The sequence below is a fragment of the Liolophura sinensis genome, chromosome 11 (assembly GCF_032854445.1).
Source record: "Liolophura sinensis isolate JHLJ2023 chromosome 11, CUHK_Ljap_v2, whole genome shotgun sequence".
NCBI classification, from domain to species: domain Eukaryota; kingdom Metazoa; phylum Mollusca; class Polyplacophora; order Chitonida; family Chitonidae; genus Liolophura; species Liolophura sinensis.
Window position 1 is genome coordinate 10,077,223 of NC_088305.1, and position 26,439 is coordinate 10,103,661.

A 26,439-nucleotide genomic window follows, 5' to 3' on the forward strand; every position below is an offset into this window, starting at 1 on the left:
ACCATAAATCGTTTAACCGTTGACGAGACAACTCGCGAAGGCCTCATAGGACAGACGGCAATCTTTTTAACCGACCTTAAGGCAGATTGACCTTTCAACATGCAGAAACGCAGACAAGCCCTGTGGCCATTCTACCTCCAGGAACGCATGCGAGCCCTGTGAGAATTTCACCTACAGGAACTCAGGCGAGTAGGGTGACCATTCTACATATAGGAACACTGATATGCACACATTGGTTAATGTTTCGAGGATCATGGGGAATCTTTCTGACCTGCTATAGGGAATTTAATGTGTGTTCCCTGTATTACGACACATGGCGGAGGTAATCACGACCGTTTTTGAAATGCGCACGTTACTAACGAGAACAATCACGAGAGCAAAAAACGGAAACTCCAACCGGTCTACATGGAAACGGGCATGGATATATTTCCTCAAAACAACTACTATTCATGGCATCCGCTACGTTTGGAAAGCGCACGCATTCAGAATCCAACGGTAAGAAAATATTTTCGTGTGCTGACGTTTTTTTAAATACTTGAAGAATACGTCCTGCACACTCTGTAAATATAAAATTCATCGCAACTGATATATATTTACATTAACGTCTACCAGCAGAATCTTGATTTATACAGGTATTCAATATAAAAGATTACAGCATAGAGAAAAATGAAGGGCGGTAGCAACAGCGCCTTTGCCTAGAACTATGACAGACAACCCTTGAGGAACTATTTCCTGAATGGCAGACAACCCTTGAGGCGTTTGTTTCTTTCATAATAGAATGAATGATTATGGCTTAACATCACATTGGCACAATTTCAGCCATATCATGGAGACCTTTCTGATAATAGATGCGGTGACGGTCATGTTTTTATTAACTGTATAGTCGAATGAAGTACGTGTGTGACAAGCACTATTCCCAGACTGTTCTTTATCTGGAGTATATCACGGCAGAAACGTTACGTGGTAAAATTAAAAGAATCCCAGTTCTCAAAATTTTCAATGTTCATCTTACTAGATTTCATAGGTTATATGTGATCTGCCAACCATGTCACAGTTGTCGGTGATCTCGCTTTACTCCCATCGCTCTATAGTCTTACATTTCCATTTTCAGCTCAGCTTTTGAAATGTTTGCAGTTTCCAATGGCAACTAAATGTTTACATGTCATGCTGGTTTTGGTAGATTGGTTTGGCTTGGTCTTGTTCTCGGGGGGATTACGGTGATGTCCTACCAGATCATAGATCGCATCATCCACTATTATAAATGGCCGACCACGGTCAACGTTGCTGTCAACTTCAACAACAGCTTGCGATTTCCGGCCATTACCTTGTGTAATCAAAACACGTTCAGGTAAGGGTTTTAATCGTAGACACATGTGTGGTTGAATTTTACTCTCCATGTGTTCTGTCAATGCAGCACTCGACAAATATGAATTGATCACTATCTTTGCGTATAGATCAATAACGAGGTGCATGCGTCATTCGTTTTACTGGTTCTGTCGCATGGCGCGTTGTGCTGGGACAATGTCATGTGTTTGAAAAACCGCCCCGCTGTTCCCTTCATCACAAACCCAAGCAGTCCTAAATAAGTGAAACTATTCACAAGAGTGATGCAGCATACCAATTAATAAATTGTTTAACCGTCATACTAGCGGCATTTTCAGTTGATTATATGGACCATAATGTTTTGTCGACCTTTCTATCTAATGAAACTGCTGTTTGCAAATTTGATTATGGATATTGTTTTACCGGTTGACGGCCTGAATAGTGATTTGGTCACTTGGTTTACTATTTGTATTAGACATACATGTATTTAATACACTGGCATGCAGGATTTTATAATCCATTTGCCATTGTACCACAGGCCTAAATTGGCTAATGTGTCTTCAATACACAGGTGACATTTGTCTATAGTAAACGTGCATTGCGGTTATTGATGGGAAGCTCCTAAAGCTCCTTAGATCGGCCCTGCGACTGGATGCAGCTGTTTTTTTAACACCTGAGAGCGGCCAATCGGGCGATAGTATTAGCTGATCTACGCGGGCTTGCGATCACCGGCTAACTGCGACTCAGCAGTTGTTTAGAGTTGAACATGTTCTACTTTTGTGCGACAAGAAGCATCCAGGTGTATCCATTTTCGTCGCTCTAACGTTCTTGCGTCCAGTTGAGTACAGTGTGCCTACAGTTGTTCATTGTGATGCTTCACTGGCAATAGTTTACGTGACACCATGGACAGAAAAGGCAGAGCAACGACGACAGTGTGATAGCTGACAAATGGTCACACGTGAAAGGTGAAATACGGCCCCTTGTCAATTGTCCTCAGCCAGGTGTTATTCTAACTGTTCATGTAAATGTAAAACTAGTAGCAAATTAGACGCCCCCTAGGACTATGGCTTAAGCAGAATTAGGCAAAACAAATGCAGTGATGTTAGTTGCAACTCGTTAAAGACCATTGGTCTACAACTACTCAAAAGGCCGTGTTATCGTCACATTTAACATACAATAACATTAAAACACTGCAAAGGAACCAGGCCTCGGAGATATTTAGACTACCAGCAGAATCCAGCTTGATGAAGGAATACAATATCATTTAAACGTACAGCATAACGAGAGAAACTGAGCAGCGACAACGGTGTAACCATTTCCACCAGACGTAGTCGACCTGTATCCACAAAAACTGTATCTGGTCAGATACCCATAAAAGCCCACGATAACAAGGTTTTCTCAAGCTTTTCGACATTAGCATTATGTATCAGTCGACTTCTTGAGTTGGAGTCAGTTGCTTAGGACTGACCGACACCCGGCATTGCGATGCATGAAGGCATGCAATTGCTCGAATAAAACATTAGAGAAATAATGTTCACAAAATGTTTTGCCCTAGGTGAACATAAGATCTCTGTGACGTCAAAGTACATGTACCCTGCCACTGGCAGTATTGCCTAGTAACAAGTTGAAAATATAATACACTTATGTTTTCAATTTAAATTACATAATACCTTCTCAAGTAAATAATCTGTTAAACTTATTTATTTGTTTCATTGGTGTTTTACGCCGCACTCACTTAAACGACGCGGCTAGCATTATGGTGGGAGGAAACAGGGCACAGCCCGGGTGAAACCCACGACATTTCGCAGGTTTCTGCAAGACCTTCCCACCATATTCTATTAATTCAATGCAACTATTCTATTAGACTAAAACAGGATACTATGTTGAATATGACACAAGATTAGTGTTTACTGTACATGTCATTTGGATCCATATGTACAGCCCCTCCAAGCTTGTTACACATAATGTCTTCCTCAAGGGTATGGTTCGAAATGCAGAACTTTTAATTCCCCGCATGCCCGGTATATTAGTTTTCAACCTTAGCCAAAATGTCTTTCTGTCATGTCTCTATAGTAATTTAATTAACTGTCAGTACATTTTTGAATGGCTAAACTGTACTCTATTTTGGCTTGTTCTTAGAGCCACAGCAGCAGTTGCCGATGGCCGATATCACTTCATCAAAGAGTTATTCGGAGGTAACAGGAATCTCACTGATTTCCACATGAACAACAATATTACTTTGAACATCACAGTAGAAAACCTGTACTCTCGAGCTGCCCATCGAAAAGAGGACATGATTGTAAGGTGTGTTGCTTTCTTTCGTATTTTCATTGTTTCCTGTTGAATTCTCAGCTTGACTAAGTACTAACTTTATTTCCACTGGTGCTGCTGTTCTTGTCATTGGCTATAATTCTTATACTCGTGTTATGCCTCCACGATACCAAGTGGTGTCGTATTAGGCATTCTCGCCTAACTCAAAATTTTATTCTTGATTGGGGAACTACCCAACGGTGTGTTGGACGGCTTAATTGACTGTGTTAACTTTGCTCATGTTCGGGAAACCTTCTAAACAATTGTTCCACAGCATATTCGATGTATTTGACAGCATTGCTGGCGATACTTTCATTACATATTTAAAGGCCGTTGGCCTATATAATAAAACAGTTTATTATTACATATTCTAATAAATCCTATATACATACGATTTTCTAGATTGAAAACTATAAAAACGTTATGACTTTCGAGTGTTAGCTAAGATTTGATTCTTTTTAACTGTTTTCAAAGGTGTTCGTCTATTTTTGTTTTAGTTTTGACGTGCTAATTCAATCGAAAACCGTTCACTGGCTTATGTTTTGAGCTTGTCCTTGCCACGATATGGCTGAAAAATTGCCGATGTGGCGTTAAGCGATCATTATTTATTCATTCCACTGATGCTATCTTCGCCCGAAGTTAAATCTGTTCTTGAAAAAGAATTGTGCAACCCAAAACCAGGCGGAAGTGTAAAAGTCTGGTAAAACTTTAAAATGTACATATTCCACCCATTGAGACAAATGGGCAAGACTCTGTACTTTTCTGTCTCACAATATTGACGAGTGGTCATGAACGGCTGACAAATTTCCTTGTTTAGAGTCGAGACCCAGATCACCCCGAAAATTACATGGAATGATGTCTGATCTAGTGTCAAACGGTTCACGAGAAAATGTTCAAATCGATATGTCGAAAGCCATTCACTGCCTCTTGATCCCAAGTCGTTCTCCCACGAGATGGCTGGAATATTGCCGATGTGACCTTAAGCTCTAATCATTCATTCATTCATCCATCCATTCATTTATTCGTTCTTCCACTCGGTCAGCTCTATATACGATTTGTTTGACAGCATTGCTGGCGATGTTGTCATAAATTATTTGAAGGCTATTGGCCTTTATCATAAGATATAGATTGTAATTTTTCATAAATATTTATAGATAAAAACTTATATATACATGAAGATTTCTTGATATACTATTTTTAAAATATGCTGGTTTTCGAGTTTTATCTGTTTTTTGGTCGTTCATACCTGATTTTAAACATGTCCGAACATTTATGTTTTGTTTTTGATGTTCTCCCCCATCATATCGAAAAACTCAACCGCCCCGTTTTTTTTCACCCTGTTCTCGCCTCGATATGGGTGAAATCCAGAGGAAACCATAGTTATTTTCACGTTTTTTGCCAGAACAATAACTTATATCTTCGCCCCTCACTGCTTAGTAGGCGTGTACTAGACCAAAACGCGATGGTTTTACATTATTTGCTTGGCGTTTTACACCCTATGGGTATGTACAAAGAATTACTGAACTTGCAGGACGGTCGGTATTGAAACAGGGGAAAACCACGCGCTAAAGCCACTATTTCTTATCCGTTACGCTCTCTCTCACCAATGCGGTCGCTGTGAGTTCAAGTCCAGCTCATGCTGGCTTCCTCTCCGGCCGTGCGTGAGAAGGTCTGACAGCAACATGTGGATGGTCGCGGGTTTCCCCCTGGCTCTGCACGGTTTCCACCCACCATAATGCTGGCCGCCGTCGTATAAGTGAAATATTCTGAGCACTGTGTAAAACACCAATCAAATAAATAAATAAATCAAACAAGCTAATGTAATGGCTTTGGTAATTCACAATGTAAAATGCGGCAGGCAACTATATCAATATATTGTGCATACAATTGCCCGGAAAACAGCTGTGATGGATTACAAGATGGCGACAGCATATTATATATACATTCTGCAACTAGCCCTACTGCTAGAAAATTCAAGTACATGTAAATACATTGTTACAGTTGCCATTTGGGAACCACACCTTGCTCTGTGGAGAATTTCACGCAAATCCTGACTGACCACGGTGTCTGCTACACCTTCAATGGCCAAGTTTCAAGCCGAAATCCACTTCTTATCTTTGAAGCAGGTAACTCCCATCCAGAACTGAAGTGTTATTTTTTCTTTAAGCCCGTTTCACTCAATTTTTTTGTGTATATCATATCTTTCTTGCCCTACCATAATTTATTTTGACCATGTGACCATGTTCATTGCCTTTGATTCAAAGAGTAATAATCTACGTGGTCCTGCTGCCCGCGGACTCTGCATTGTTTTGTCCCACCATGATGTTGATCACTGCTGGATAAGTGAAATATTCTTCAATACTGTTTTGTCAACCTCTTATTCTGGATCAACTATCTGTTAATTCGGTCTGATGACATTGTGTCATCTTGTTGCTGTAGTCAGAATTTGCCAAGGGCTGGTAGTTTGTTTTCAACATAGCCAGTTGTCGACAGAAATCTATATGAGTGTGGCTGTACTGCTACATAAAGAGTCATAGTTCATAAATTTTACGCCTCCGTGGGGTCTCTTGGGTGAAAAGAATAGAACCCCAGCCCTTTAGGCAAGCTTGTCGTAGAAGGCAACAAACCTAGAGTTCTCCATTGGGCCCGGTGAAATATAATAATTGATAATGGATGGGACAGTTGGCCGGCTTTCATCGTTCTGTCAACAAAAACTGAAAAAGCCGGCCTCGAAAATTCATCCATTCGTATTAAAAAGGGCTTTACAGAGCGAAGAGCATACAATAAAAAAAAACGTTAAAAAAATTACGATCCGGACACATTGTCATGGAATATTTCCGGAAACAGCAATAAACAAATTTATTAGCTTTAAACGAAGTAACTGATTATATCCCCTCACAATTCCCTGAACAGCTGTCAGGGAATATAACTTGACAGGGATCAAGGTATCACTGACTTATCAGAAGAGGAAATATGCTTAGAAGTGAAATCACAAGGGGTTATCAGGGTGAGATGCTTCACTACGAAGAAAGCTGGTAACATCCTTAAACTAAATACATAACTGTTGATACTTTACTTCTATAGTAAATCTCTTCCGTCGTATATCTACGTTGGCCCATACAGGGTTATTGTGGACTTATATCTTCCTTACCCGATACTTTGTTTCACTTGCAAAAAGTTTGGTCACGATAAAGGCCACTGTAAAAATAAACTGGTTTGCTTCCAATGCGGCAGTGAAGGTTATGATTGTTTCGACTGTAACAGCATAGTTAAGTGATGCAATTGCGGTGGAGATCACATGGCCTCTTCCAGGGACTGTCCACTTTTCGTTTAAAAAAAAAAACAACAAATAATCAATATAAAAGTCAAAAACAATATATCTTATTAGGAAGCCCGCAAATTAATCTCACCTTCTAACGCTTCCACGCAGACTTCTTTTCCAATGTGGTCAAGCGAGTAGCATCTGTTGCTACTCAAACTTCATTGACTTGGCCCATTGGAAACGACAAACCGAGTTCTAGTTCTGTGCAACTTTCAGCTTTTACTCAATGCAATGAATAAAACCAGTAAATAGTGCCGAACAAACTCACAAACGGGTACCCAATCCCTCTGACGATAATAAGTCCAAAAAGAAGCCTCATAAAAAACCTAGTGGACCTCCAGAGCTTTCCTCTAAGGCCTCTAGGGATCCTGTCCAATCTTTTAATAAGTTTGGATCGTTGGTCCTTGGAGATCGGATGCGGATGTGATGGATACGTCACCCGCACCTGGGGGATCTTCCATGAACTTGTTTTACGAGTTGCCGATAGAACTATCCGTAAGACGTCGACAAATTAAAAATCAAAAAGTAAACCCTTGTATGATAAGGACTGTCACCAAGCCATAGAGGACCGTGAAAAGGCCGTGCGAAGTACTGATAATAACTTAAACCACGCTGATATTTTTCGAGCTAAGACTCGTCGATTACTTAAGCCCAAGAGACGATCTTGTTGGAGGAACTTCAAGCATTACGTCAAAAAAGTAAGGTGTAGAACATGTTTCAGAAACTTAAGGGCGAACGTTCAGCATGGAGAGGTGGAGATAATATATTAACTTCTCCACCTAATATAGGAAATAAACTAGCTGAAACCATTTCTAAGAAATCTTCTGAGAATTATACTTCGGAATTCTAACATATTAAAAACGAGAAGGATAAATTTCTAAAAATTTAGAAGATTTATAATCGTCCTTTTGATATTGATGAACTGAGAAATGCATTTAGAAAAGGCACAAGATACTGAATGTGGTCCTGATAACGTATATTATAAGTTTCTAAACCATTTACCGTCTGAGTCACTTGAGACTCGCTAGGACTTGCTTAATACTATTTGGATAACTGCAAGTCGGATGATGAATGATAAGACTTGTTTGGTTTTTAGAAACAAACTATTGAATATCTAATATACAGTGTGGCTTTTGTCTGATCCACTCTTGATCACTTTGTTCGATTTGAAACTATTATTTGTGATGGTTTGTACCCAAGGGCAATATTCTTTCACCAACTCTGTTTAGCCTATAGCTTAGCCAAAACCCTGACATGGGGCGCAAAGTGTTCTTTATATATGTTGATGATTTCTTTATATGCTACCGAGCCAGAAATATGAATAATTTTGAACGTCAGTTTCAGCTTTGTCTAAATAAAATCGAGAAATGGGCAACTTTAGAACGGCTTTGGATTTTTCTGTAATGTGTAAAACCGTTGATAAACATCTCTGTAATAAGGGAAAATTTCACTTTGATCCTGAACTTAAATTTAAAGGTAAACAAATTAAAATTGTTGGATAAAATAAATTCTGGGTATAATATTTGGTAATAAACTATCGTTTATACCTCATATTGAAATGCTTACAGCTATATGTACACAGTTCTTTGATATGTTATCAATGTGGTGTCTAACACCGATTGCGACGAGGGGGGGGGGGGGGAGAGACTCCGTGGCTCCGTTAGTTAGGGCGCTAGCGCAGCTTAATGACCCAGAAGCCTCTCACCAATGCGGTCACTGTGAGTTCAAGTTCAGCTCATGGCTTCCTCTCCGGCCGTACATGGGAAGGTCTGGCATCAACCTGCGGTTTCCACCCACCTAATGATGGCCACCGTCGTGTAAGTGAAGTATTCTTGAGTACGACGTAAAACGCACATCAAATAAATAAGTAAACACCGATTGGGGTGCTCTGTGGTCTATATTATTAAATCTATATAGCTCTCTTGTGACATCTAAATTGGACTATGGATCCATCATTTACGGTTCCGCTAAGAAATTGTACCTAAAATGTTGGATCCGGTCCATTACCACGGTTTGAGGCTCAGTCTTGGTGCTTTTAGAACCTCACCAGCAGAGAGTTTATAGGTAGAGGCAAGTGAGCATTCTTTATCAGCATGATGCCTTTATGAACAGTTGCATTTAAAGCGCGACTGAGATACTTGTTTAGTTGTTGTTTGACATAGAACTCATTCACGGACTACGAATTTAAACATTGATATGGAATTCATTCCTGGAATATCAACTGTCTGCCTGGCACCATTGAAAACTGATGGCCGCTTCTCTCTTGTGTGTTACCGGCTTTATTTCTTATTTGTATAATTTATTATATACCTTTGTCTTTGGGAGTTAGTGTTAAACGTTGTTTTGGAAATGGATCTTGCGATTGTCGACTTGGAACGCCTTTTACGGACTACGAAAGGTATATGAATGTCGGACTTGACGCTTATATTCTTTATATAACCGACTTAATGAACTCAGCCTTCAGTATGCTGCAAAGGTAAAAGCTCGTCCAACAAACCCTGCCTACGTCTGTGTTTTTGATCCATGATATGTAGACCAATATAATAAATGTCCTAACAATATCACTTTGTTCAGTCTTCGGATACGCAACAATATTGTGGAAGCTAACCTCAAGCCGGAGGATATAGCTCCGGTGTTTTTCCGCAGTATCCTCCCTGGCTTCTTCCACAACCTAAACTGATATTTGTTTTAGGTTAGTATAAGAAAACTTTACCATTCAGCAAACTTTTGCTGAAATTAAGGCTGAATATCAGGATTATAAATTTACATTCACTGACGGGTCGAAGGATAAGGACAGAGCTGCGTCAGTTGCTATCTTAGAAGAGCGCATCTCTTCTCTTCGTTTTCCATCCTCTTCCTCGATCTTTTCTGCCGAGGCCGGGGCTACACTCCTATACTTGCTTCTGGGAGTGCCCGGAAGACAGTGATATGCAGTGACCCGCAATACAGAATAATAAATTTTAAAATCCACTAATTGTTGATATTCTATCCTTACATAGGGAATTAATTAAAAGAGGTAAAGATATTATATTCTGCTGGATACCAAGCCATATTGGTATCCATGGAAACAGTCGTAGACAGGAAGGTAATGCAGCCCCTAATAAACCCATATCCCCACAATAAACTCCCGTATACTGACTTTTGTCCAAATGTTCTTAAATATATTCGTTGCCTTTGACAGGGTGAATGGGACTGGTAGGTCCATAATAAACTGCATTAAATGCACCCTGTATTTGGCTATAATACTTCTACTCCTGGTATGTCTCCAAGAAACCAAGTAGTCTTAACGAGGTGCAGTATAGGGCAATCTTGTTTAACACAGTTATATTCTCGATGGGAGCTGTGCTCCCGAGTGTGTTGGATGTGATACTCAATATGGCGTCAAACATATCCTAGTTGACTGTGTAGACTTTGCCCATGTTTGGCCAGGATTCTACACAGTGAACACCGTGTTTGATAGCATTGCTGGCGATGCAGGGGTGAAGGAAGCCATTTCAAAGTGGGGGGCCAAGAGTCCCAGCAAAAAAGGTGAGGGTTCATGGGCCGCCAAGGCCCTGGAAGCTCTCAACGAGCCATATCGCCGAAGAGACGATTTACCGTATTTTAGATATGCCAATTGAGGTGTTATTGACTATTTAAGCCTGCCTGAAAAACTGAAATAGACGTTTAGCTCAGTTGTTGACGCTTTTGCCTGGAGAACCATGGGTCAACAAAGAACATTGCAACAATTAATCTAGAATTCAACATTAAATTTATGCATGTCGGAGAAAGGTTGGTGTAGATTGACTAATATAAGCATTTAACTTGTATGGAGGAGAACCGGTGGAAAAAAACATCCATGTTTTTACTGGGCCTTGGTGGTAAACTTGCCCACCTATTCGCTCTGGCTTGCTTTCGATTAAAATCAATGTCATTCACATGTCTACATACACTTTTTCATCAGGTCTTTGGCTCAGAAAAAAGGTGTGCGTCTGATTTAGGGGAATTGTCAGTAACGCGCCAAAGTCGGTGATTACAACGGTTACTTATCTTTCGATCACTGATGAATCTTGCGACCCGTCCTAAGTGAAATGATCTTGGAATGATAAACCATAATGAAATACATAACTCAACACCGATGAGTGCATATATTGCACAAATATACTAATTATTCTGCTTTTTGGGCTGAATAGAACTGCAACGTCATCGCAATACAGTCACTACATTAGAAGATTTTGGAGACACATAAGTCAAACATATGTAATTTTGCCAGATGATCAGTTCACTGCCACTTGGTATTGGTGCCTGATTTTGTTCGTTTGTGGAAGGGCTTGTATTGTTAGACGACGAAGCTCGATTTGCAGGCGTCGTAAAAAAGGAATCTATCGACAGTTGAACTCGACGAGACTTGTCAGGCGGCTCCATTTCAATCGACTGACTAGTCCCATCTAAGGGAATCATATGTGACGTATTGAGGGTTCGATGGATTCTTTTCTGTCACTTTTTATAGTTTGTAGATCATTTCGGCACCATCATTTTAATAAAGCAAACTAACGTATAAGATGTACAGAACGTTTAAAAGAACAAAAGGCAGACATTACACTTATGTTACAATGTATAAAAATATACGTAAACCAACAGAAAATTATCTTTACAGGAATCAAACAAGGGCTGCATTTAGTGTTAAACGTGGAACAGTACGACAACATGGTGGGTCACCACGGCACTGCCGGCGTAAAGGTACTCGTCCACGATCAGAATGAATTTCCGTTGGTCGATGACCTTGGTTTGGCAGTTCCCACAGGTTCCCATTCCTTCCTGAGCAATACTTTATTTGTGGTAGGTGGTATATATATATTCGATATTATAGTTTTGGCATAGGGTTCGTAAAAATAGCGGACATTCCACTTCCTGAGGGAAATACATGTACGATTTTACATACCGTAACGAATTGGAAAAAACAATAAGGCTGTTTACATTGTATCATGGCAATTATCATTGGATCGCATTTCTAACTTAATTCTCAGTTAGGTTCAATATGTCTGATAAATTTTAAAATCACAGTTAACGTATTAATGATGAATTTTTGTTCTTACAGCCCTAGTTGTCTCTTAAATCTTAAAATGTGACTTACACGTTCGGCGTTGGTTATTGTTACTTACTCATAAGGTTTTTATTTCTCTTACAAAAACAAGACAATTCTGATGAATACTTACACCTTGGGTGTTGCTTATCGTTCCTTACTACTTTCTATGTCTCTTACAGAAATATGACAGTTCTGTTGAATACTTTCACGTTAGGTGTTGCTTATCGTTACTTACTACTTTCTATGTCTTACAAAAAGATTTCTGTTGACATAGTTCCTATGTCTCTTAGAGAAAGATGACAACTCTAATGAATATTTTTCTTGCAGGTAGAAAATCTGCCACACCCGCATGGAAAATGTGACGTGAAGACCCTGCCGTATTTCCCCGACGTTCCCTATACAAAAACCCGTTGTAAGATCGATTGCCTTACACGTGAACTAGCTAAACGGTGCGGCTGTCGAGATGCCTACCTACCTAGTGCAAACGGTAAGAAGAGTTCGAAAGACTATTGAAAGAAATTCGATAGGTCTGAGTTGACGAACGAGGTTATTTTTGGAATCAGAATCTGCTCTTAATCCTAGAAGATTGCACCAATTTTTCAACGGACCCTATATTCTCAGATATGACATTTTCTCATAAGGTGAAAAAATGAGTAGAATAATGATGAAGATGTCAACGCATTATCACATACATGTAAGTGATTTCGATTCTCTAGCAGGGGTCTTGTCGAAAGCTTTGAAACGTTTTACCTTTCCGTGATGATGCCTCGTTTTACCAATATCCCTGAACTGATATACACTAAGAGTCTAAAGTGTATATCGGGTGTCCCAAAAGAAGTGCACCGCATTTTGACAAGTATTTTCTAGGTGATCGATCAACTAAATTCATTGAAAGCTTTCACACAGTAACCTTAGCGTATCGTCAACAAGTCTGGAAAATGTCTACAACACCGGACACAAATTATGCGAGTACTGTCAAGTTCAAATTTAAAACAGGATGTCAAAAACTCCAATATCAAAAGAAAAGTTATTTCAGTTTATACTCAGGGTGGCCTCTATCTTCCTCCACGACTAAACGAAGCCGTTTCTTCCGAGCAGAAACGCCTTCACGTGTTTCTTCCACCGATATGACATGACATAATTATCCTGTTATTCGCACAGAAAACTTGTTCATTTGTAACTCGCTTGCAACTTCTCTAAGAGATTTGTGGGTTCCTGGGTTCTCCTCCTGTGATTGAATCAGTTCCTCAACACGGTCCTTACTTTGCAGTCTTGGGTTTACTACTGCCAATTTTACATGCTACTGACCCTGTAGCATGTATTTTAGCTATAAGTCTTTTTACAGTTACATGACTCCACCTCTTCTTCCACCCCAGCCTTTCTCTTTGAAACAGTTTTCAAATGTAACTTTATCACTTTTATCAAAGGTATAGTTGATCCTTCCAAACTAAAATTTTGGACAGAACTGATTTTAGATACACATGACAATAAAAACAAACATGCTAATTTTAGACTGACAATGACAGACAGATGCCATCACCTGACAGCTGACATGAACACGATTTAAGGTCACATTGCACAGCTCTGATATTGGATTTTTTGACATGCTGTTTTGTCAATACTCGCATAATTTGCGTTTGATCTTCTAGATAGTTTGCAGACCTGTTGACGATACCCTAAGGTTACTGAGTGAATATTTTCAATGAATTCGATTGATCTATCACTGAGAAAATAATTGTCAAAAACTGGTTCACATTTTCGGGACAGTCGATATAATGGGTATATAGTTTTATTCCACATTCCATATAGGGATTAAGTAAAATTATTATTATTGATCTTTTTGTAATGATACACAGGTTAACCTATGGATCATAGCTAGCACCACGGTTCAAAAGCATTTACAATGAGTAACTCTGGTTAAACCCTATAAGTGACGTCCTCGAAAACAAAATCGTGATCAGTTTCGTAAAATTTTTCTGATGTGACGTGATGGTTTCCCTTATCTGACGACGAATCAGGGAGACATGACGTCTAGTATTAAGGCAATAACGCCGGAATGACGTCATGCGCGTTTGAAAGTATGTCAATTGTGAACGTGTCATGCCAGAAATGACAGAAAAAAACTGTTTTCTTCTTTATCTCGGAACCTAACAACAGTGGTTTTAGTACAATGCAATTTTTGAAAAATTTATGATTTCGATTCAGATTATATCCATCCTCATATTTCAACCCTGCTATTTAAGAGTCGTTATTCACAACAGGTTACATTAAGTCTGAAAGAGGCAACTCTGTAGGTATGGCAACACTTTAGCGTATGTTTCACAGTATGAAATGAACAATCTGTGTGAACGTTGCAGACGATTGTGTTGTAATCGATTATATTGTAAGTCATTGTGTTGTAATCTATATGCCCCCGTGGGGTTTCCGGGGTGATAAGAATACGACCTCAGCCCTCTAGGCAAGTTTGTCGTAAAAGACCGCTAACCTAGAGCTCTCCTTTGTGAGCCCGGTGAATATAATAGGATCACATCTTTTCGGTTGTGTAAGAGGCAACCGGGGAGCGACCTGTTTGCCGTGGGTTGCGACCCGTAATCTCCGAGGACGGGATCCTGGTGGCTGATGGCGTGTTGGTCTTGCGAGATCCTCACGCCCAACACGTCACTTTGGCCCTTGGAGTGAGACGGGAGGTCGGGTGGGCACAGTTGGTAGAGCGTCCGCTCCGGGACCGGTATATCCAGGATCAATCCTTGATCGAGTCACACCTGAAAAATTGTTGAGTACGACATTAATCCCCAAGCACTCACTCACCCATAACATCATTCCTTAAAGAAAATGTTATTTCTGAAACTTTGTTTACGGGACCTCCGTGGGGTTTCTGGGGTGATAAGAATAGGACCTATATGCTATGTCTTCTTCAAATTTTTCTTTTAATGTCTCTATTATAACTACCAGGTCTTCCTCTCAGCCAATTTCAAGTGCTGACAAAAAGAGGAAATTGGAGCTTTTATCCGACTCAGTTGATAACGGACAGTTATCAACTGAATTCAACAATTCATCCATTTGAACTAAAAAGAGCCTTAAAGGGTTCGGCTGGTACACTAAAAAACGTCAAAAAAAAATAACGGAGACATTCTCATTGAATGTTTCCGGAAACAACAATCCATAAATTTATTAGCTCTGAAAAAAATAACTGATATTCCAGTGAATACCTCCCCTCATAATTCCCTGAACAGCTGTCAGGGAATTATACGTGACAGGGATCAGGATATCATTGATTTATCACAAGAGGAAATTTGCACTGAACTGAAATCACAAGGTGTTACCAGAGTGAAACGCTTCACTACGAAGAAATCTGGTAACATCATGAAACTAAATACATACCTTCTGACCTTCAACAGTAAGTCTGTTCTGTCGTATATCTACATTGGCCCGTATAGGGCCAGTGTGGACTTATATATCCTTAACCCGACACCTTGTTTCAACTGTCAAAAGTTTAGTTATGGCAAGGGCCAGTGTAAAAATAAAGTGATTTGTTTTGGGTGCGGCAGTAAGGGCCATGATGGTTTCGACTGTAGTAACACAGTTAAGTGCTGCAATAGCAGTGGAGATCACATGGCCTCCTCCAGGGACCGTCGATCTCCAAGGAAGAATCGTCCGCGATCCAAACATAAAGAGAAATCCCTCATACGTCTTCCTCCATAATGTCTTCTGTAGACAAAATTATACAGTGGAATTGTCGAGGTCTGAAGGTAAATTTTACTGAAATAGCACAGTTCAGTCATTAAGTCCTATTGCCCTGTGTCTTCAGAAAACTCACCTGATGACATCTGACAAAGATAAAATAACTTTGATTAAAAATTATTCACTTTATAGCACCTATTGTATTGAAGAAGAGTGAGTTGCAAGCGGCTCCTCGATCTTCATAAATAACAATATTATCCACAGCCCTGTTGCTCTGCATACAGAGCTTCAGGCTGTGGCTGTTCGTATTTCACTGTCTAAAACAGTCACATTGTGTTCAGTTTACATACCGCCAAACACCTCTTTGTCAGCTTTGCACTTACATAATTTAATAGAACAATTGCCAAAACCTTTTATCATAATGTGAGGTTTTAATTCCCATAACCCCTTATGGGGCATTAATGACATAAATGATTAGGGCAAGATTGTGGAAGACTTCTTATCTAAGGAGGAACTGTGTTATTTTAATGATGGTTCTAATACCTATTTACATCCGGGTAATGGCGCTTATTCTGCTATCGATCTCACTATTACAGATCCATCACTTCTCCGGGATTTTTCTTGGAAGGTGCATGACGATCTTTGTGGTAGTGACCATTTTCCTATAATCCTAGAGCATATCACTTCTAATTCTTTAGAACGTGTAGCTATGTGGAAATTTAATAAAGCAGATTGGACCGCATTTGAGATGTTCTGTGAGGCTCATATTACTCCAGAGATCCAAATCCAAAAGTAAACCCTGGTATGATAAGGACTGTCGCAAAGCCATTATGGACCACAAAAAGGCCGAGCGAAATTTTAATATATGTCCTAATGATAATAACTTAAACCAGGTTCGTCGATTACTCAAGTCCAAGAGACGATCTTGTTGGCGGAACTTTGTTTCAGGCATTACGTCAAAAACACCCATGCATAAGATCTGGAACATGGTTCAGAAACTTAAGGGCAAAAAACAATAAAGCAAAAGTCCAGCATTTAAAAGATGGAGATAATATATTAATCTCTCCATCTGATATAGCCAATAAATTAGCTAAGAGAATTTCCAAGAAATCTTCTTCTGAGAATTACACTAAAGAATTCCAACATATTAAACACCGGAAGGAGGAAATTAAATTGCCCGTTTTCTTCTAAAAATTGAGAAGATTGTAATCGTCCTTTTAATATCGAGGAACTTAAAACTGCATTTAAAAAGGCCCACGATACTGCCTGTGGTCCTGATAATGTATATTATAAGTTTCTGAACCATTTACCAGCTAAGCCACTGGAGACGCTCTTGGACTTGTTTAATGATGTTTGGATAACTGGTAATTTTCCACCGTCATGGAGGGAGGCGTGTATTATCCCGGTTCCCAAACCGGGTAAGGATCATACTGATCCAAATAATTACCGTGCCATAGCTCTTACCAGCTGTGTCTGTAAGACTATGGAACGGATTATAAATGATAGACTTGTTTGGTTTCTCGAAAACAGAAAGCTTTTGTATAATATTGAGTGGGGTTTTCGTCAAGGTCGATCTACTTTAGATCACCTTGTTCGATTTGAAACTTTTATTCGTGATGGTTTTGTTAATAATGAACATGTGGTGTCGATATTTTTTAACCTTGAAAAACCTACGACACCACATGGAAATATGGCATTTTAAGTTGTAGCTCACAAGAGTCAGGTTAAAATTGTTGGAGAAACAAAATTTTTAGGTATAATATTTGATATTAAGCTATCTTTTATACCTCATATTAATATGCTTAAAGCTAAATGTACAAAGGCTCTCGATATAATTAAGGTCGTGCCTAGTACCGATTGGGGTGCTGACCGATCAGTTTTGCTTAATTTACATCGTTCTCTGGTGAGGTCTAAATTGGACTATGGATCCATCATTTACGGTTCCGCTAGGTATATTAAAATGTTGGATCCTGTTCATCACCAAGGTTTGAGGCTCAGCCTTGGCGCTTTTAGAACCTCACCAGTAGAGAGTTTATACGTTGAGGCGAATGAGCCTTCTTTATATCAGGGGCCTCCGTGGCTCAGTCGGTGAAAGCGCTAGCGCAGCGTAATGACCCAGGAGTCTCTCACCAATGCGGTCGCTGTGAGTTCAAGTCCAGCTCATGCTGGCGGCCGTACGTGAGAAGGTCTGTCAGCAACCTGCGAATGGTCGTGGGTTTCCCCCGGGCTCTGCCCGGTTTTCACCCACCATAATGCTGGCCGCCGTCGTATAAGTGAAATATTCTTGAGTACGGCGTAAAACACCAATCAAAAAAAAAAAAAAAAAAAAAATCTTTATATCACCGACGTATAAAACTGGGGCTACAAAGCTGAAAGCTCATCCAACAAACCCTGCTTATGACTGTGTTTTTAATCCGTTATATGTAGACAAATATTCTAAATGTCCTAATAGGATCCCTTCGTTCGGTTTTCGTGTTAAGGACCATATTGTGCACGCTGACATTATACTTGGGAACATAGCTCCGGTGTCTTTTCCGGAGTTCCCTCCGTGGCTTCTTCCACTACCTAAATTAATATTTGATCTACGAAAACATAATAAATCACATACAAATCCTCTTATAATTCAGCAAAGTTTTGCGGAAGTCAAGATTAGTTATCCCGATTACAAATTTATATATACCGATGGGTCAAGGGATTGGGACAGAATTGCGGCTGTCTTGGAACAGCGGGTCACTTCTCTTCTTTTACCGCCTTCATCCTCTATCTTTTCTGCAGAGGCCAGAGCTATACTCCTGGCCTTATCATATGTTTCTTTTGGGTGTGCCCAGAGGGCAGTGATTTGCACTGACTTGTTGTCTTGCCTTTTGGCAATGGAGAATGACAAATTTTAAAATAGATTAACTCTTGAAATTATAGCCTTGCATAGAAAACTGATTAAAAGAGGTAAAGATATCGTATTCTGTTGGATACCAAGTCATATTGGTATCCATGAAAACATAGTCGTAGACAGGAAGCGAAAGCTGCCCTATATAAACATGTATCTCATTTTAAAATCCCGTATTCTGACTTTCGCCCAAATATTCATAAATATATTTGTCGCCTCTTTCAGGTGGAATAGGACTTGCAGATCCATAATAAACTGCATGCCATTCATCCTGTCATTGGCTACAACTCTGATACGTGTGGAATGTCTCGTAGAGACCCAGTAGTTTTAACTAGGTGTTGTGTTGGGCATCCTCATCTAACACACAATTTCATCTTAGATGGGAGCAGTGCTCCCGAGTGTGTTGGGTGTGATGCCCAATATGGCACCAAACATATCCTGGTTGACTGTAGACTTTGCCCATGTTCGGCAAAGATTCTACACAGTCAAATATATGAAATCTATATATGAATTATTTTACAGCATCGCTGGCGATGGTGTCATAAATTATTTGAAGGCCATTGGCCTATATCATAAATTATAAATTTTAATTGTGGTAAATATCTATAGATAAACAGTTATATACATATAGATTTCTAGATAAACTGTTTTCATAATATGCTGGTTTTCGAGTTTTAACCCTTACTTTTCTTTTTATCTGATTTTAAGCATGTCTGTCTTTTTTTTTTTACTTTTGATGTTCACGCTATCATATCGAAAACCGTAACTGTCTCGTGTTTTCACTTTGTTCTCGCCACGATATGGCTGAAACATTGCCGATGTAGCGTTAAGCCATAATCATTCATTCATTCATTTGTAATCTATAGGAATTTTTAGGAAGGGGAAACTTCTTTCACGGACGTAACATTAAAGATTTAAAGGCCATTGGTCTATATTATAAAATGTAGATCTAGGGTACATGTAAATTTTAAATTAACTCTAAAGCAATATTTCTAAAGGTCCATCATCATTAATACAAAAACAGAAAAGCTTATGATCTTTAAAAGGTTAGCAAGCTCTCAAGTTTCGATATGAATAGAAGAAATGACTATTGTAAGAGACAGAACTCGATGACCCAAATATAATACAGAAATTTAAAGACTTTTCTACGTATACAGTTTTATATTCTTTTGTTTAATTACTGACTTCATGGTTGGGGATGTATAGCGGAATTAATTAGGGCGCAATTTTTTCGACAGGTTATCCCCCGGCCTGTGCTCTTCAGGAGATGGATGCATGTGTCACACCTTTTAAAAGTAAGTAATTAATGCATAGTAAAGTGTAATAGGTGAATGTAGCATACCTTTCAAAACCTAAGTATCTGTTTCTTTCATACGTGTTTTACGCCGTACTCAAGAATATTTCACTTGTACCAAGGCGGCCAGCATTATGGTGGGAGGAAACCCAAGACGAGACAGAGATTGCTGGCGGACATTCGCACGTACGGCCGAGGAGGAAGCCAGCATGGGCTGGGCTTGAACTCATTTCAGTCATTATATTCTGTTTTGTTGAAATACTGAAGTTGTCTTACTTTATGATGACTTTTTTTTCTCAGAAAGTTTTCACCTGAAGGAGAATGATCTCTGTTCGTGCCCAGTGCAGTGTAACTTCGCCAGATACAAATCGGCTATATCCTACGCCACGATGTCCACTTCTAATACCGATAAATTACGGATGAGTCTAGACTCAGGTTTGTTCCGTCAGAAATATCTCGATGCCAGAGAAATCACCAACAGATATGTCAGTAGCAATTTCAGGAATTTTAAAGCAATAATCGAAGAGTTTACAACGGCATTTGTCAGATTACATGAGCTTTTGGAGAAAAAACTTCGCACCAAACTACAAATGTTGAAAGAAGTACTTTCAAAAAAGGAACAAGTCGTAAATCAAATTTGGAAAAAGAAAAATTTCATCCAGAGATTCCAGTATCACATGATCAGGAAAAATTTCCTCGAAGGTCGGCGCGCAATGCAAGAGAGAACGTTGGGTTACATAGGAAATGGCTTTCAGGCGTTCACCTTGGAAATCTGCCGTAACCTTCAAGCTTTGGTGCACAACACGGAAATGAAGAACGATCGCAGAGACGCGTTATATCGCCTGCTCATGGACAAGCTGAACATAGAAATTGAGATGATCAACCGAGGAATTGGAAATCTTACACAAATTATTGAAGCATACAGAGAGGGAATCCCTATATTTGGTTATGTCTTTGCTCGAGTGCCGGTAAGTCATAACGCGCATGTAGTCCCGAAGAAACTTTTGAATGAATCGCTATACCGCACTGAGAACTCGAGAGAGTATGGTCTAGGAATTGTAGACGATCTCAAACTACTTAATCTGAAACTGATGGAGTTCAAAAATATCAGTCAACAGGCATATTTCCAAAAACGGTTGGACATGGATAACATCGAAGACGTAAATAATTTGATCTTAAAGTATTACAGACTTTTCTTCCAGAATAAAGCAAGTTTATATTTCGAGTCCTTGGAGTGGCCAGAACTTGTGATGAAGATTAGAATACGTAACTTTACAAGGCTGTGGATAAACTTTACTATTCTGACAGACAGCATACGCAGAAACGTAGATCTCATCACTACCTCGTTAAAGGACGTGCGGAATAATGTCCTGCCCGAATTGCGGAGCATCGTTACATTATGCCGGGCGTATCTCGTCAATGATACAGTGCAAAAGACACAACTGGCCCAAGCTGTCCTGAAACCGGATATTGCTGAAAAGATAAACGCCATGAAAGTACTTTTCGAAGAGGTCAGAATCCGAGCACACGCCATATTTGATGACTGGGAAACGCTGGTCGAGACGACGAATGAGGTATGGTGGGAAATTTTGACTGACGAAGACTCACTAGAATATTATGCCTGGGCAGGGCACGAGAACTTCTTACAAAATCTCTCGACTGTCCAGAGTAAGGAATGGCAGGATTTCCAGGCACTGAGAAACGATACGGACATTTTACATCTCATCGGTAATAAAGACAGTGACTTTTACTTTTTCATGGATATGTTAACATCCAACATGGAAATGTTCCAAAATAGCATTCGGTTGGACAATAACTTTGTGAGGTAAGATTTTCTCGTTCTTGATTAGTGTTACACGTTGTTAAAAGTGGAAAAGGGCGCCTGCAAATTGGTGCATGTACTATTTAAGGCTTCACATAAACAGTTAGAATAAAACCCTGACTGAGGTATACTGGTTAACAAGAAGCCGGATTTCATCGGTTACGTATGTCCATTTGTCAACTGTCACTGTCCAATGTCCAAAACCAATTTCTAAACCAATGTTTATATCCCGCTTTCCTTCGGGTGTCATTGTATTGTACTTTACGCTTTAACTGATCTCCGAAGTTTGGAACTCATCTCTACTCACTAATCTTCAAACTAACCTTTCAGTAGCGTCGGAGGGTAATTAAAAGTTTGGGTCCCAGCTATTGGGGAGGGTCGAGAGGTCACCGCAGGCTCCACAACCTAGAGGGCAATAATGACTCCGCCATTTTGTGGCGCCGAGAGATAGGGTCTGAGCATTATACCATAGAAATTTTCTTTAACATCCATTTTAAGTTTGGCCACCCAGATGTCGGGTTTAAAGAGTACAGAGCCGTATAATCACATAGTTAAAAGAACAGTGGGTGGGGGACCCCCCCCCCCCCCGCCTGTTGCGTCGCCTCTGGATGCCACCGGTACTCTTATCTGCATATGATATGTACTGTACATATATTACATCAGCTCGCCTTGTTTATTTCGGCTGTCTTCAAAGCACCAAATATCTTTCAAAAATATTTGAAAAATTGTGTAAACAAAAAAAAAAATCAGAAATCACACCGTTCGATTTAGCTTTTAAAAAGTTATCGGAATAAAACTTAAAGGAGACGGTGAAACCGACACGGAAATTGTTACCTTCCGTCTTGATATAGAGGGGAGGAATACATGTGTTTTGTTCGTTTGATTTCTTCTTGTATTCTAAATCGATTTGAGTCTGTATTTGAGCAAGGTTTGAATTCTTAATTTGGGTTAGTATGACGACATGACGTGTGTTAACGAGTCATGCACTAGAAAATGAATCTATTCATTTTTAACGAAAAGTCTGGGTGATGCTAGAATGTGTTCTCCTGTCACAACATTTTGTTCTGTTAAATATAACACACATATTAATTCAACATTAATATTCTATAAGACAAACAGGATATTAGGTTAAATAGGACACTGTATTGTGTTATGATAACAGAATACATTCTAGGATCACTCAAACAACAGACTTTCGGTTAAAATGAATACATTCATTTTTTGAGTGTGCATTCCATCATCGTGGTTTTTCATGATGGCATTGTTTATGATTCCATACTTCGGTTATCCATATCTGTTTTCAGAGAGAATTTCATCTTACTGGACGTTTTTTACAGTCAACTGAGTTACGAGCAGGTTACACAGCAAGAGGCATATCCCATCTTTAGTCTCCTGTGTGAGTTATCTGCTTTTCAAACTAGCTGTCACACTTAGCTTTCTTGGAATACTGGACCATGTAATACAGAGATCTCATTGCTTTACCAGCATACCTAGTTGTGACATGAACATATTTATCTTGCATACATTCTGGAACACCCTTGTGATATTGTAATAAATATTCATGAAATAAGCCGAATCAGCGTTTCACGACTCTCGTAAGTTCAAGGCGAGACAAGGTAGCAACTCTCAATCGCGGCTGTACCGAATATACTCTTCGTGCCGTAAAATTGCGTCTTTTTAGCCGCGTTAGTTTGCGAGTGGACTCACCTTATCTTACCTAAACTTGCGTGAACTCGCATGATTCCTGAAATACCAGTTAGGTTTACTCCTAGACGCTTTGTCAGTTGGCAATACTGCGCACGTTTTAGGCATTGTAAGCTGTTACTGACACAATTTTTGGAATATCAAAACATGCAAAATGCATGTATATTATTTCTGTCCCATATGAACTTCTTGAACAGGGCTTATTAACGTCACGAAATGTGACGTTAGGAGCAAATCACTACCATCGCAGTAGCTCAACCTCTTACTCACAATTTTAATCGGATTCAAAAACTTTAAATAACTGAGACTTGCGTTATGAACTAAAGCTTTTGCGCTTGCTATGCCCTATTTTGAACGGTAAACTTAAAGACAGTCTGCTCAGTGTCAGAAGTTCTTTCATTTCTGTTGGCAAGCAAACCCTAAATGACCATGGAAATGCATTAGCTCTTACATGGTTTCTTCCTACATTAGGGGGTCAAGCCCTTTATCGAGAATAATAATCCCAACGATATGAATAGCGTTTCAGTCCGAAGCTGTTTCACGTTTTTAGCGAAAACGGTGAGGCAGAAATTTATGAAACTGAAGTATGTTTTAGGGTAGGTTGTCCACCGTTACTTATGGGGTGATTCCGTCACATGCCTTGGGGGCCATAATGGAGTTTAATGAAAACCCCTCTCAGATGAATGACCGGCCCGGATAGCACAGTTGGTAGAGCGTCCGCTTCGGGACCGGTAGATCCAGGATCAATCCTTGATCGAATCACACCTAAGACTGTAAAAGAGGAAGTTGTAACTTCCTCGTTTGACGTTCAGCATGGATTGGATAGTGCAACGACCGGTTGACCCGTATCAGTATAATGGCTCGGGCGGGGCGGCTTACTTGCCTTCGGTAAGTCGTCTCAGTGAAGCAGCACTAAATAAAAGAGCGGTGGAAATCCGTCCTGCAACAAGGAGGCACATCACACATGCATGCACCCTAAGGATTCCTTCGTCGTCATATAACTGAAAAATTGTTGAGTACGACGTTAAACCCCAAGCACTCACTCACTCTCTCTCAGATGAATGTATCTTCTGACATGAAAATAGTACAGGTGTTTTCTCTATGACATTTTCCAAAGCTTGGAGATTTTCGATGTTAAGGCAAATTAGTATTTAACATAGATTTAAGAATAGCTCAAAAGTAGGTCAATTTTCATAAACCTTTCAAATAACGAAAACACTGATGTCAAGATTACGAATATGCAATTAGTTTTTCGCTGTGACATGTAATTTTCATAAAGTTAGCAACAAACAAATCGTTTGAATGGCTTATCTACTCAACATGGGGGCTTCGTGCAAGACTGCATGAAACTAATTTCTACCGTATAGAGTGGAACGGACTCAACCTTGCAAAAATCTGTTTCTGATTTCTGTTTTTCGTTATGACCAATGGTCGGTCTTCAGTACTAGATCTAATGTACGTGATATACTGTTGTCTCGGGTTTAAATTTTTACAGTCCAAGTATATGATGACAATAAGTCCTGTATTTTCCCCGGTCTAAGTTGTTGTAATATGTTTGGGAATAAAGCTCTGTACATGAAAGAGTTTAAAAATGTAACAGTCTGCAACTTTTTACCAGTTTTACGTCCCAGTTTGGCTGCTGCAGGAACGCAAACAGACTAGAAAGTTCGAATCCCACTGACGTAATGATGTCGGTTACTCTTGATTTGATTGGCGTTTTACGCCGTATTCAAGAATATTTCACTTATGCGATAGTGGGAGGTAACCGGATAAAGCCAGGGGGAAACCCTCGACCATCCGCAGGTTGAAGACAGACCTTCCCACCTATGGCCGGAGAGGAAGCCAGCGAGGGCTGGGCTTGAACTCACAGAGACCACATTTGTGAGGGGCTTCTAACTTCTTTATTAGGTTTTTAATTGTTTTATAAAAATTGGAAGACTTGTACCTTCTATATTCCACACTCCTATCTATCTCCATAAGGCTCATTTAACCATAAATAAAGATCTTCGTTTACCGGAAGAACAGCTTGAACCTCGGGAATGTTGTTTACGAAGTTTTAATTTGTGTTTAATTATGTTTGTTTTTAATAATGTTTATTTTTTTTTCATTTCTTCTTTCTAGGCGACATTGGGGGTAGTCTGGGGCTGTTCCTTGGAGCTAGTGCTTTGAGCATATTTGAGGTCGTAGACCTGATTGTCAGTCACTTGTATCATCTTATACTTGGCACCCGCAGATCCTAATTCACCACATTAAACATTACACGATTTGGTATAGAGTAAATATCTCAATGTGTCTAAAAGGATATATAAAGCACCTGGTTGTTATTTCTTAATACGTTGTATATTATGTGGCCTTACATTGTACAACTACAAGAAAATTCATGAGCTTTCTCCTGGTCGGGTGGGGGTGGTAAAAATGGCTTTAAACTACAGTTTTCGGGAGACTCCAGCGGTTAAGCCGGAAATTAAGTAGCCTGCTTCGGTGACGTTAACGCTGATAGCTGTCAGAACAATTTTGTTGGCTCCGGTGGGTGGGGGCAAAATAGGGGCACTCAGCCGGCCCTTCTTTCCCATCGTGTTCATGTATGAAGTCATTTCAGAATACTTCCTTCCATTAACAGTAAATATGCATAACATACAGGAATACTCGTTTTATAGTACGTTTTCCTGTATCCTTAAGTGAAGAGTTTTGACATTTTATATGGCGGTGGCTTCTTTTTCGTAAAAAGTAAAATGTTTTTCGGGAACGAAGTAAGAATCCATCACGCTACTAGATACAATATACTCTGACATTCCTGAATTAGTTCTATGAACTGTTTTAGCTTGCATAAAAAATTTTAACATTATTTCTTTGTAAATTTCTAAGATGACCTTGCGCTGAAATGATATACCCTGATGTACATTTTTTGAGGGGAAATTCCAGCTCAAAACGTTATGAACTTCATATATGTATTACCCATGTATCACTGTCAACTTCCGCATGGCGTGTACTACAAACATACACCAATCAAATCGAAGGGGAGTGGACCATCAGA

The 26,439-nt window shown here is 39.6% G+C and overlaps 1 protein-coding gene across 1 annotated transcript; it reads left to right on the forward strand.

Moving 5' to 3' along the window:
• Positions 1 to 313: 313 nt before the first annotated feature.
• On the forward strand, positions 314 to 25,645 carry LOC135477846 (uncharacterized). The gene is made up of 10 exons (XM_064758051.1): positions 314 to 495; positions 1,181 to 1,348; positions 3,463 to 3,627; positions 5,635 to 5,729; positions 6,249 to 6,265; positions 11,576 to 11,773; positions 12,348 to 12,507; positions 20,180 to 21,704; positions 23,006 to 23,097; positions 25,527 to 25,645. The coding sequence occupies exons 1-10, from the start codon at positions 314 to 316 to the stop codon at positions 25,643 to 25,645; spliced, it is 2,721 nt and encodes a 906-aa protein (XP_064614121.1).
• Positions 25,646 to 26,439: the final 794 nt, after the last annotated feature.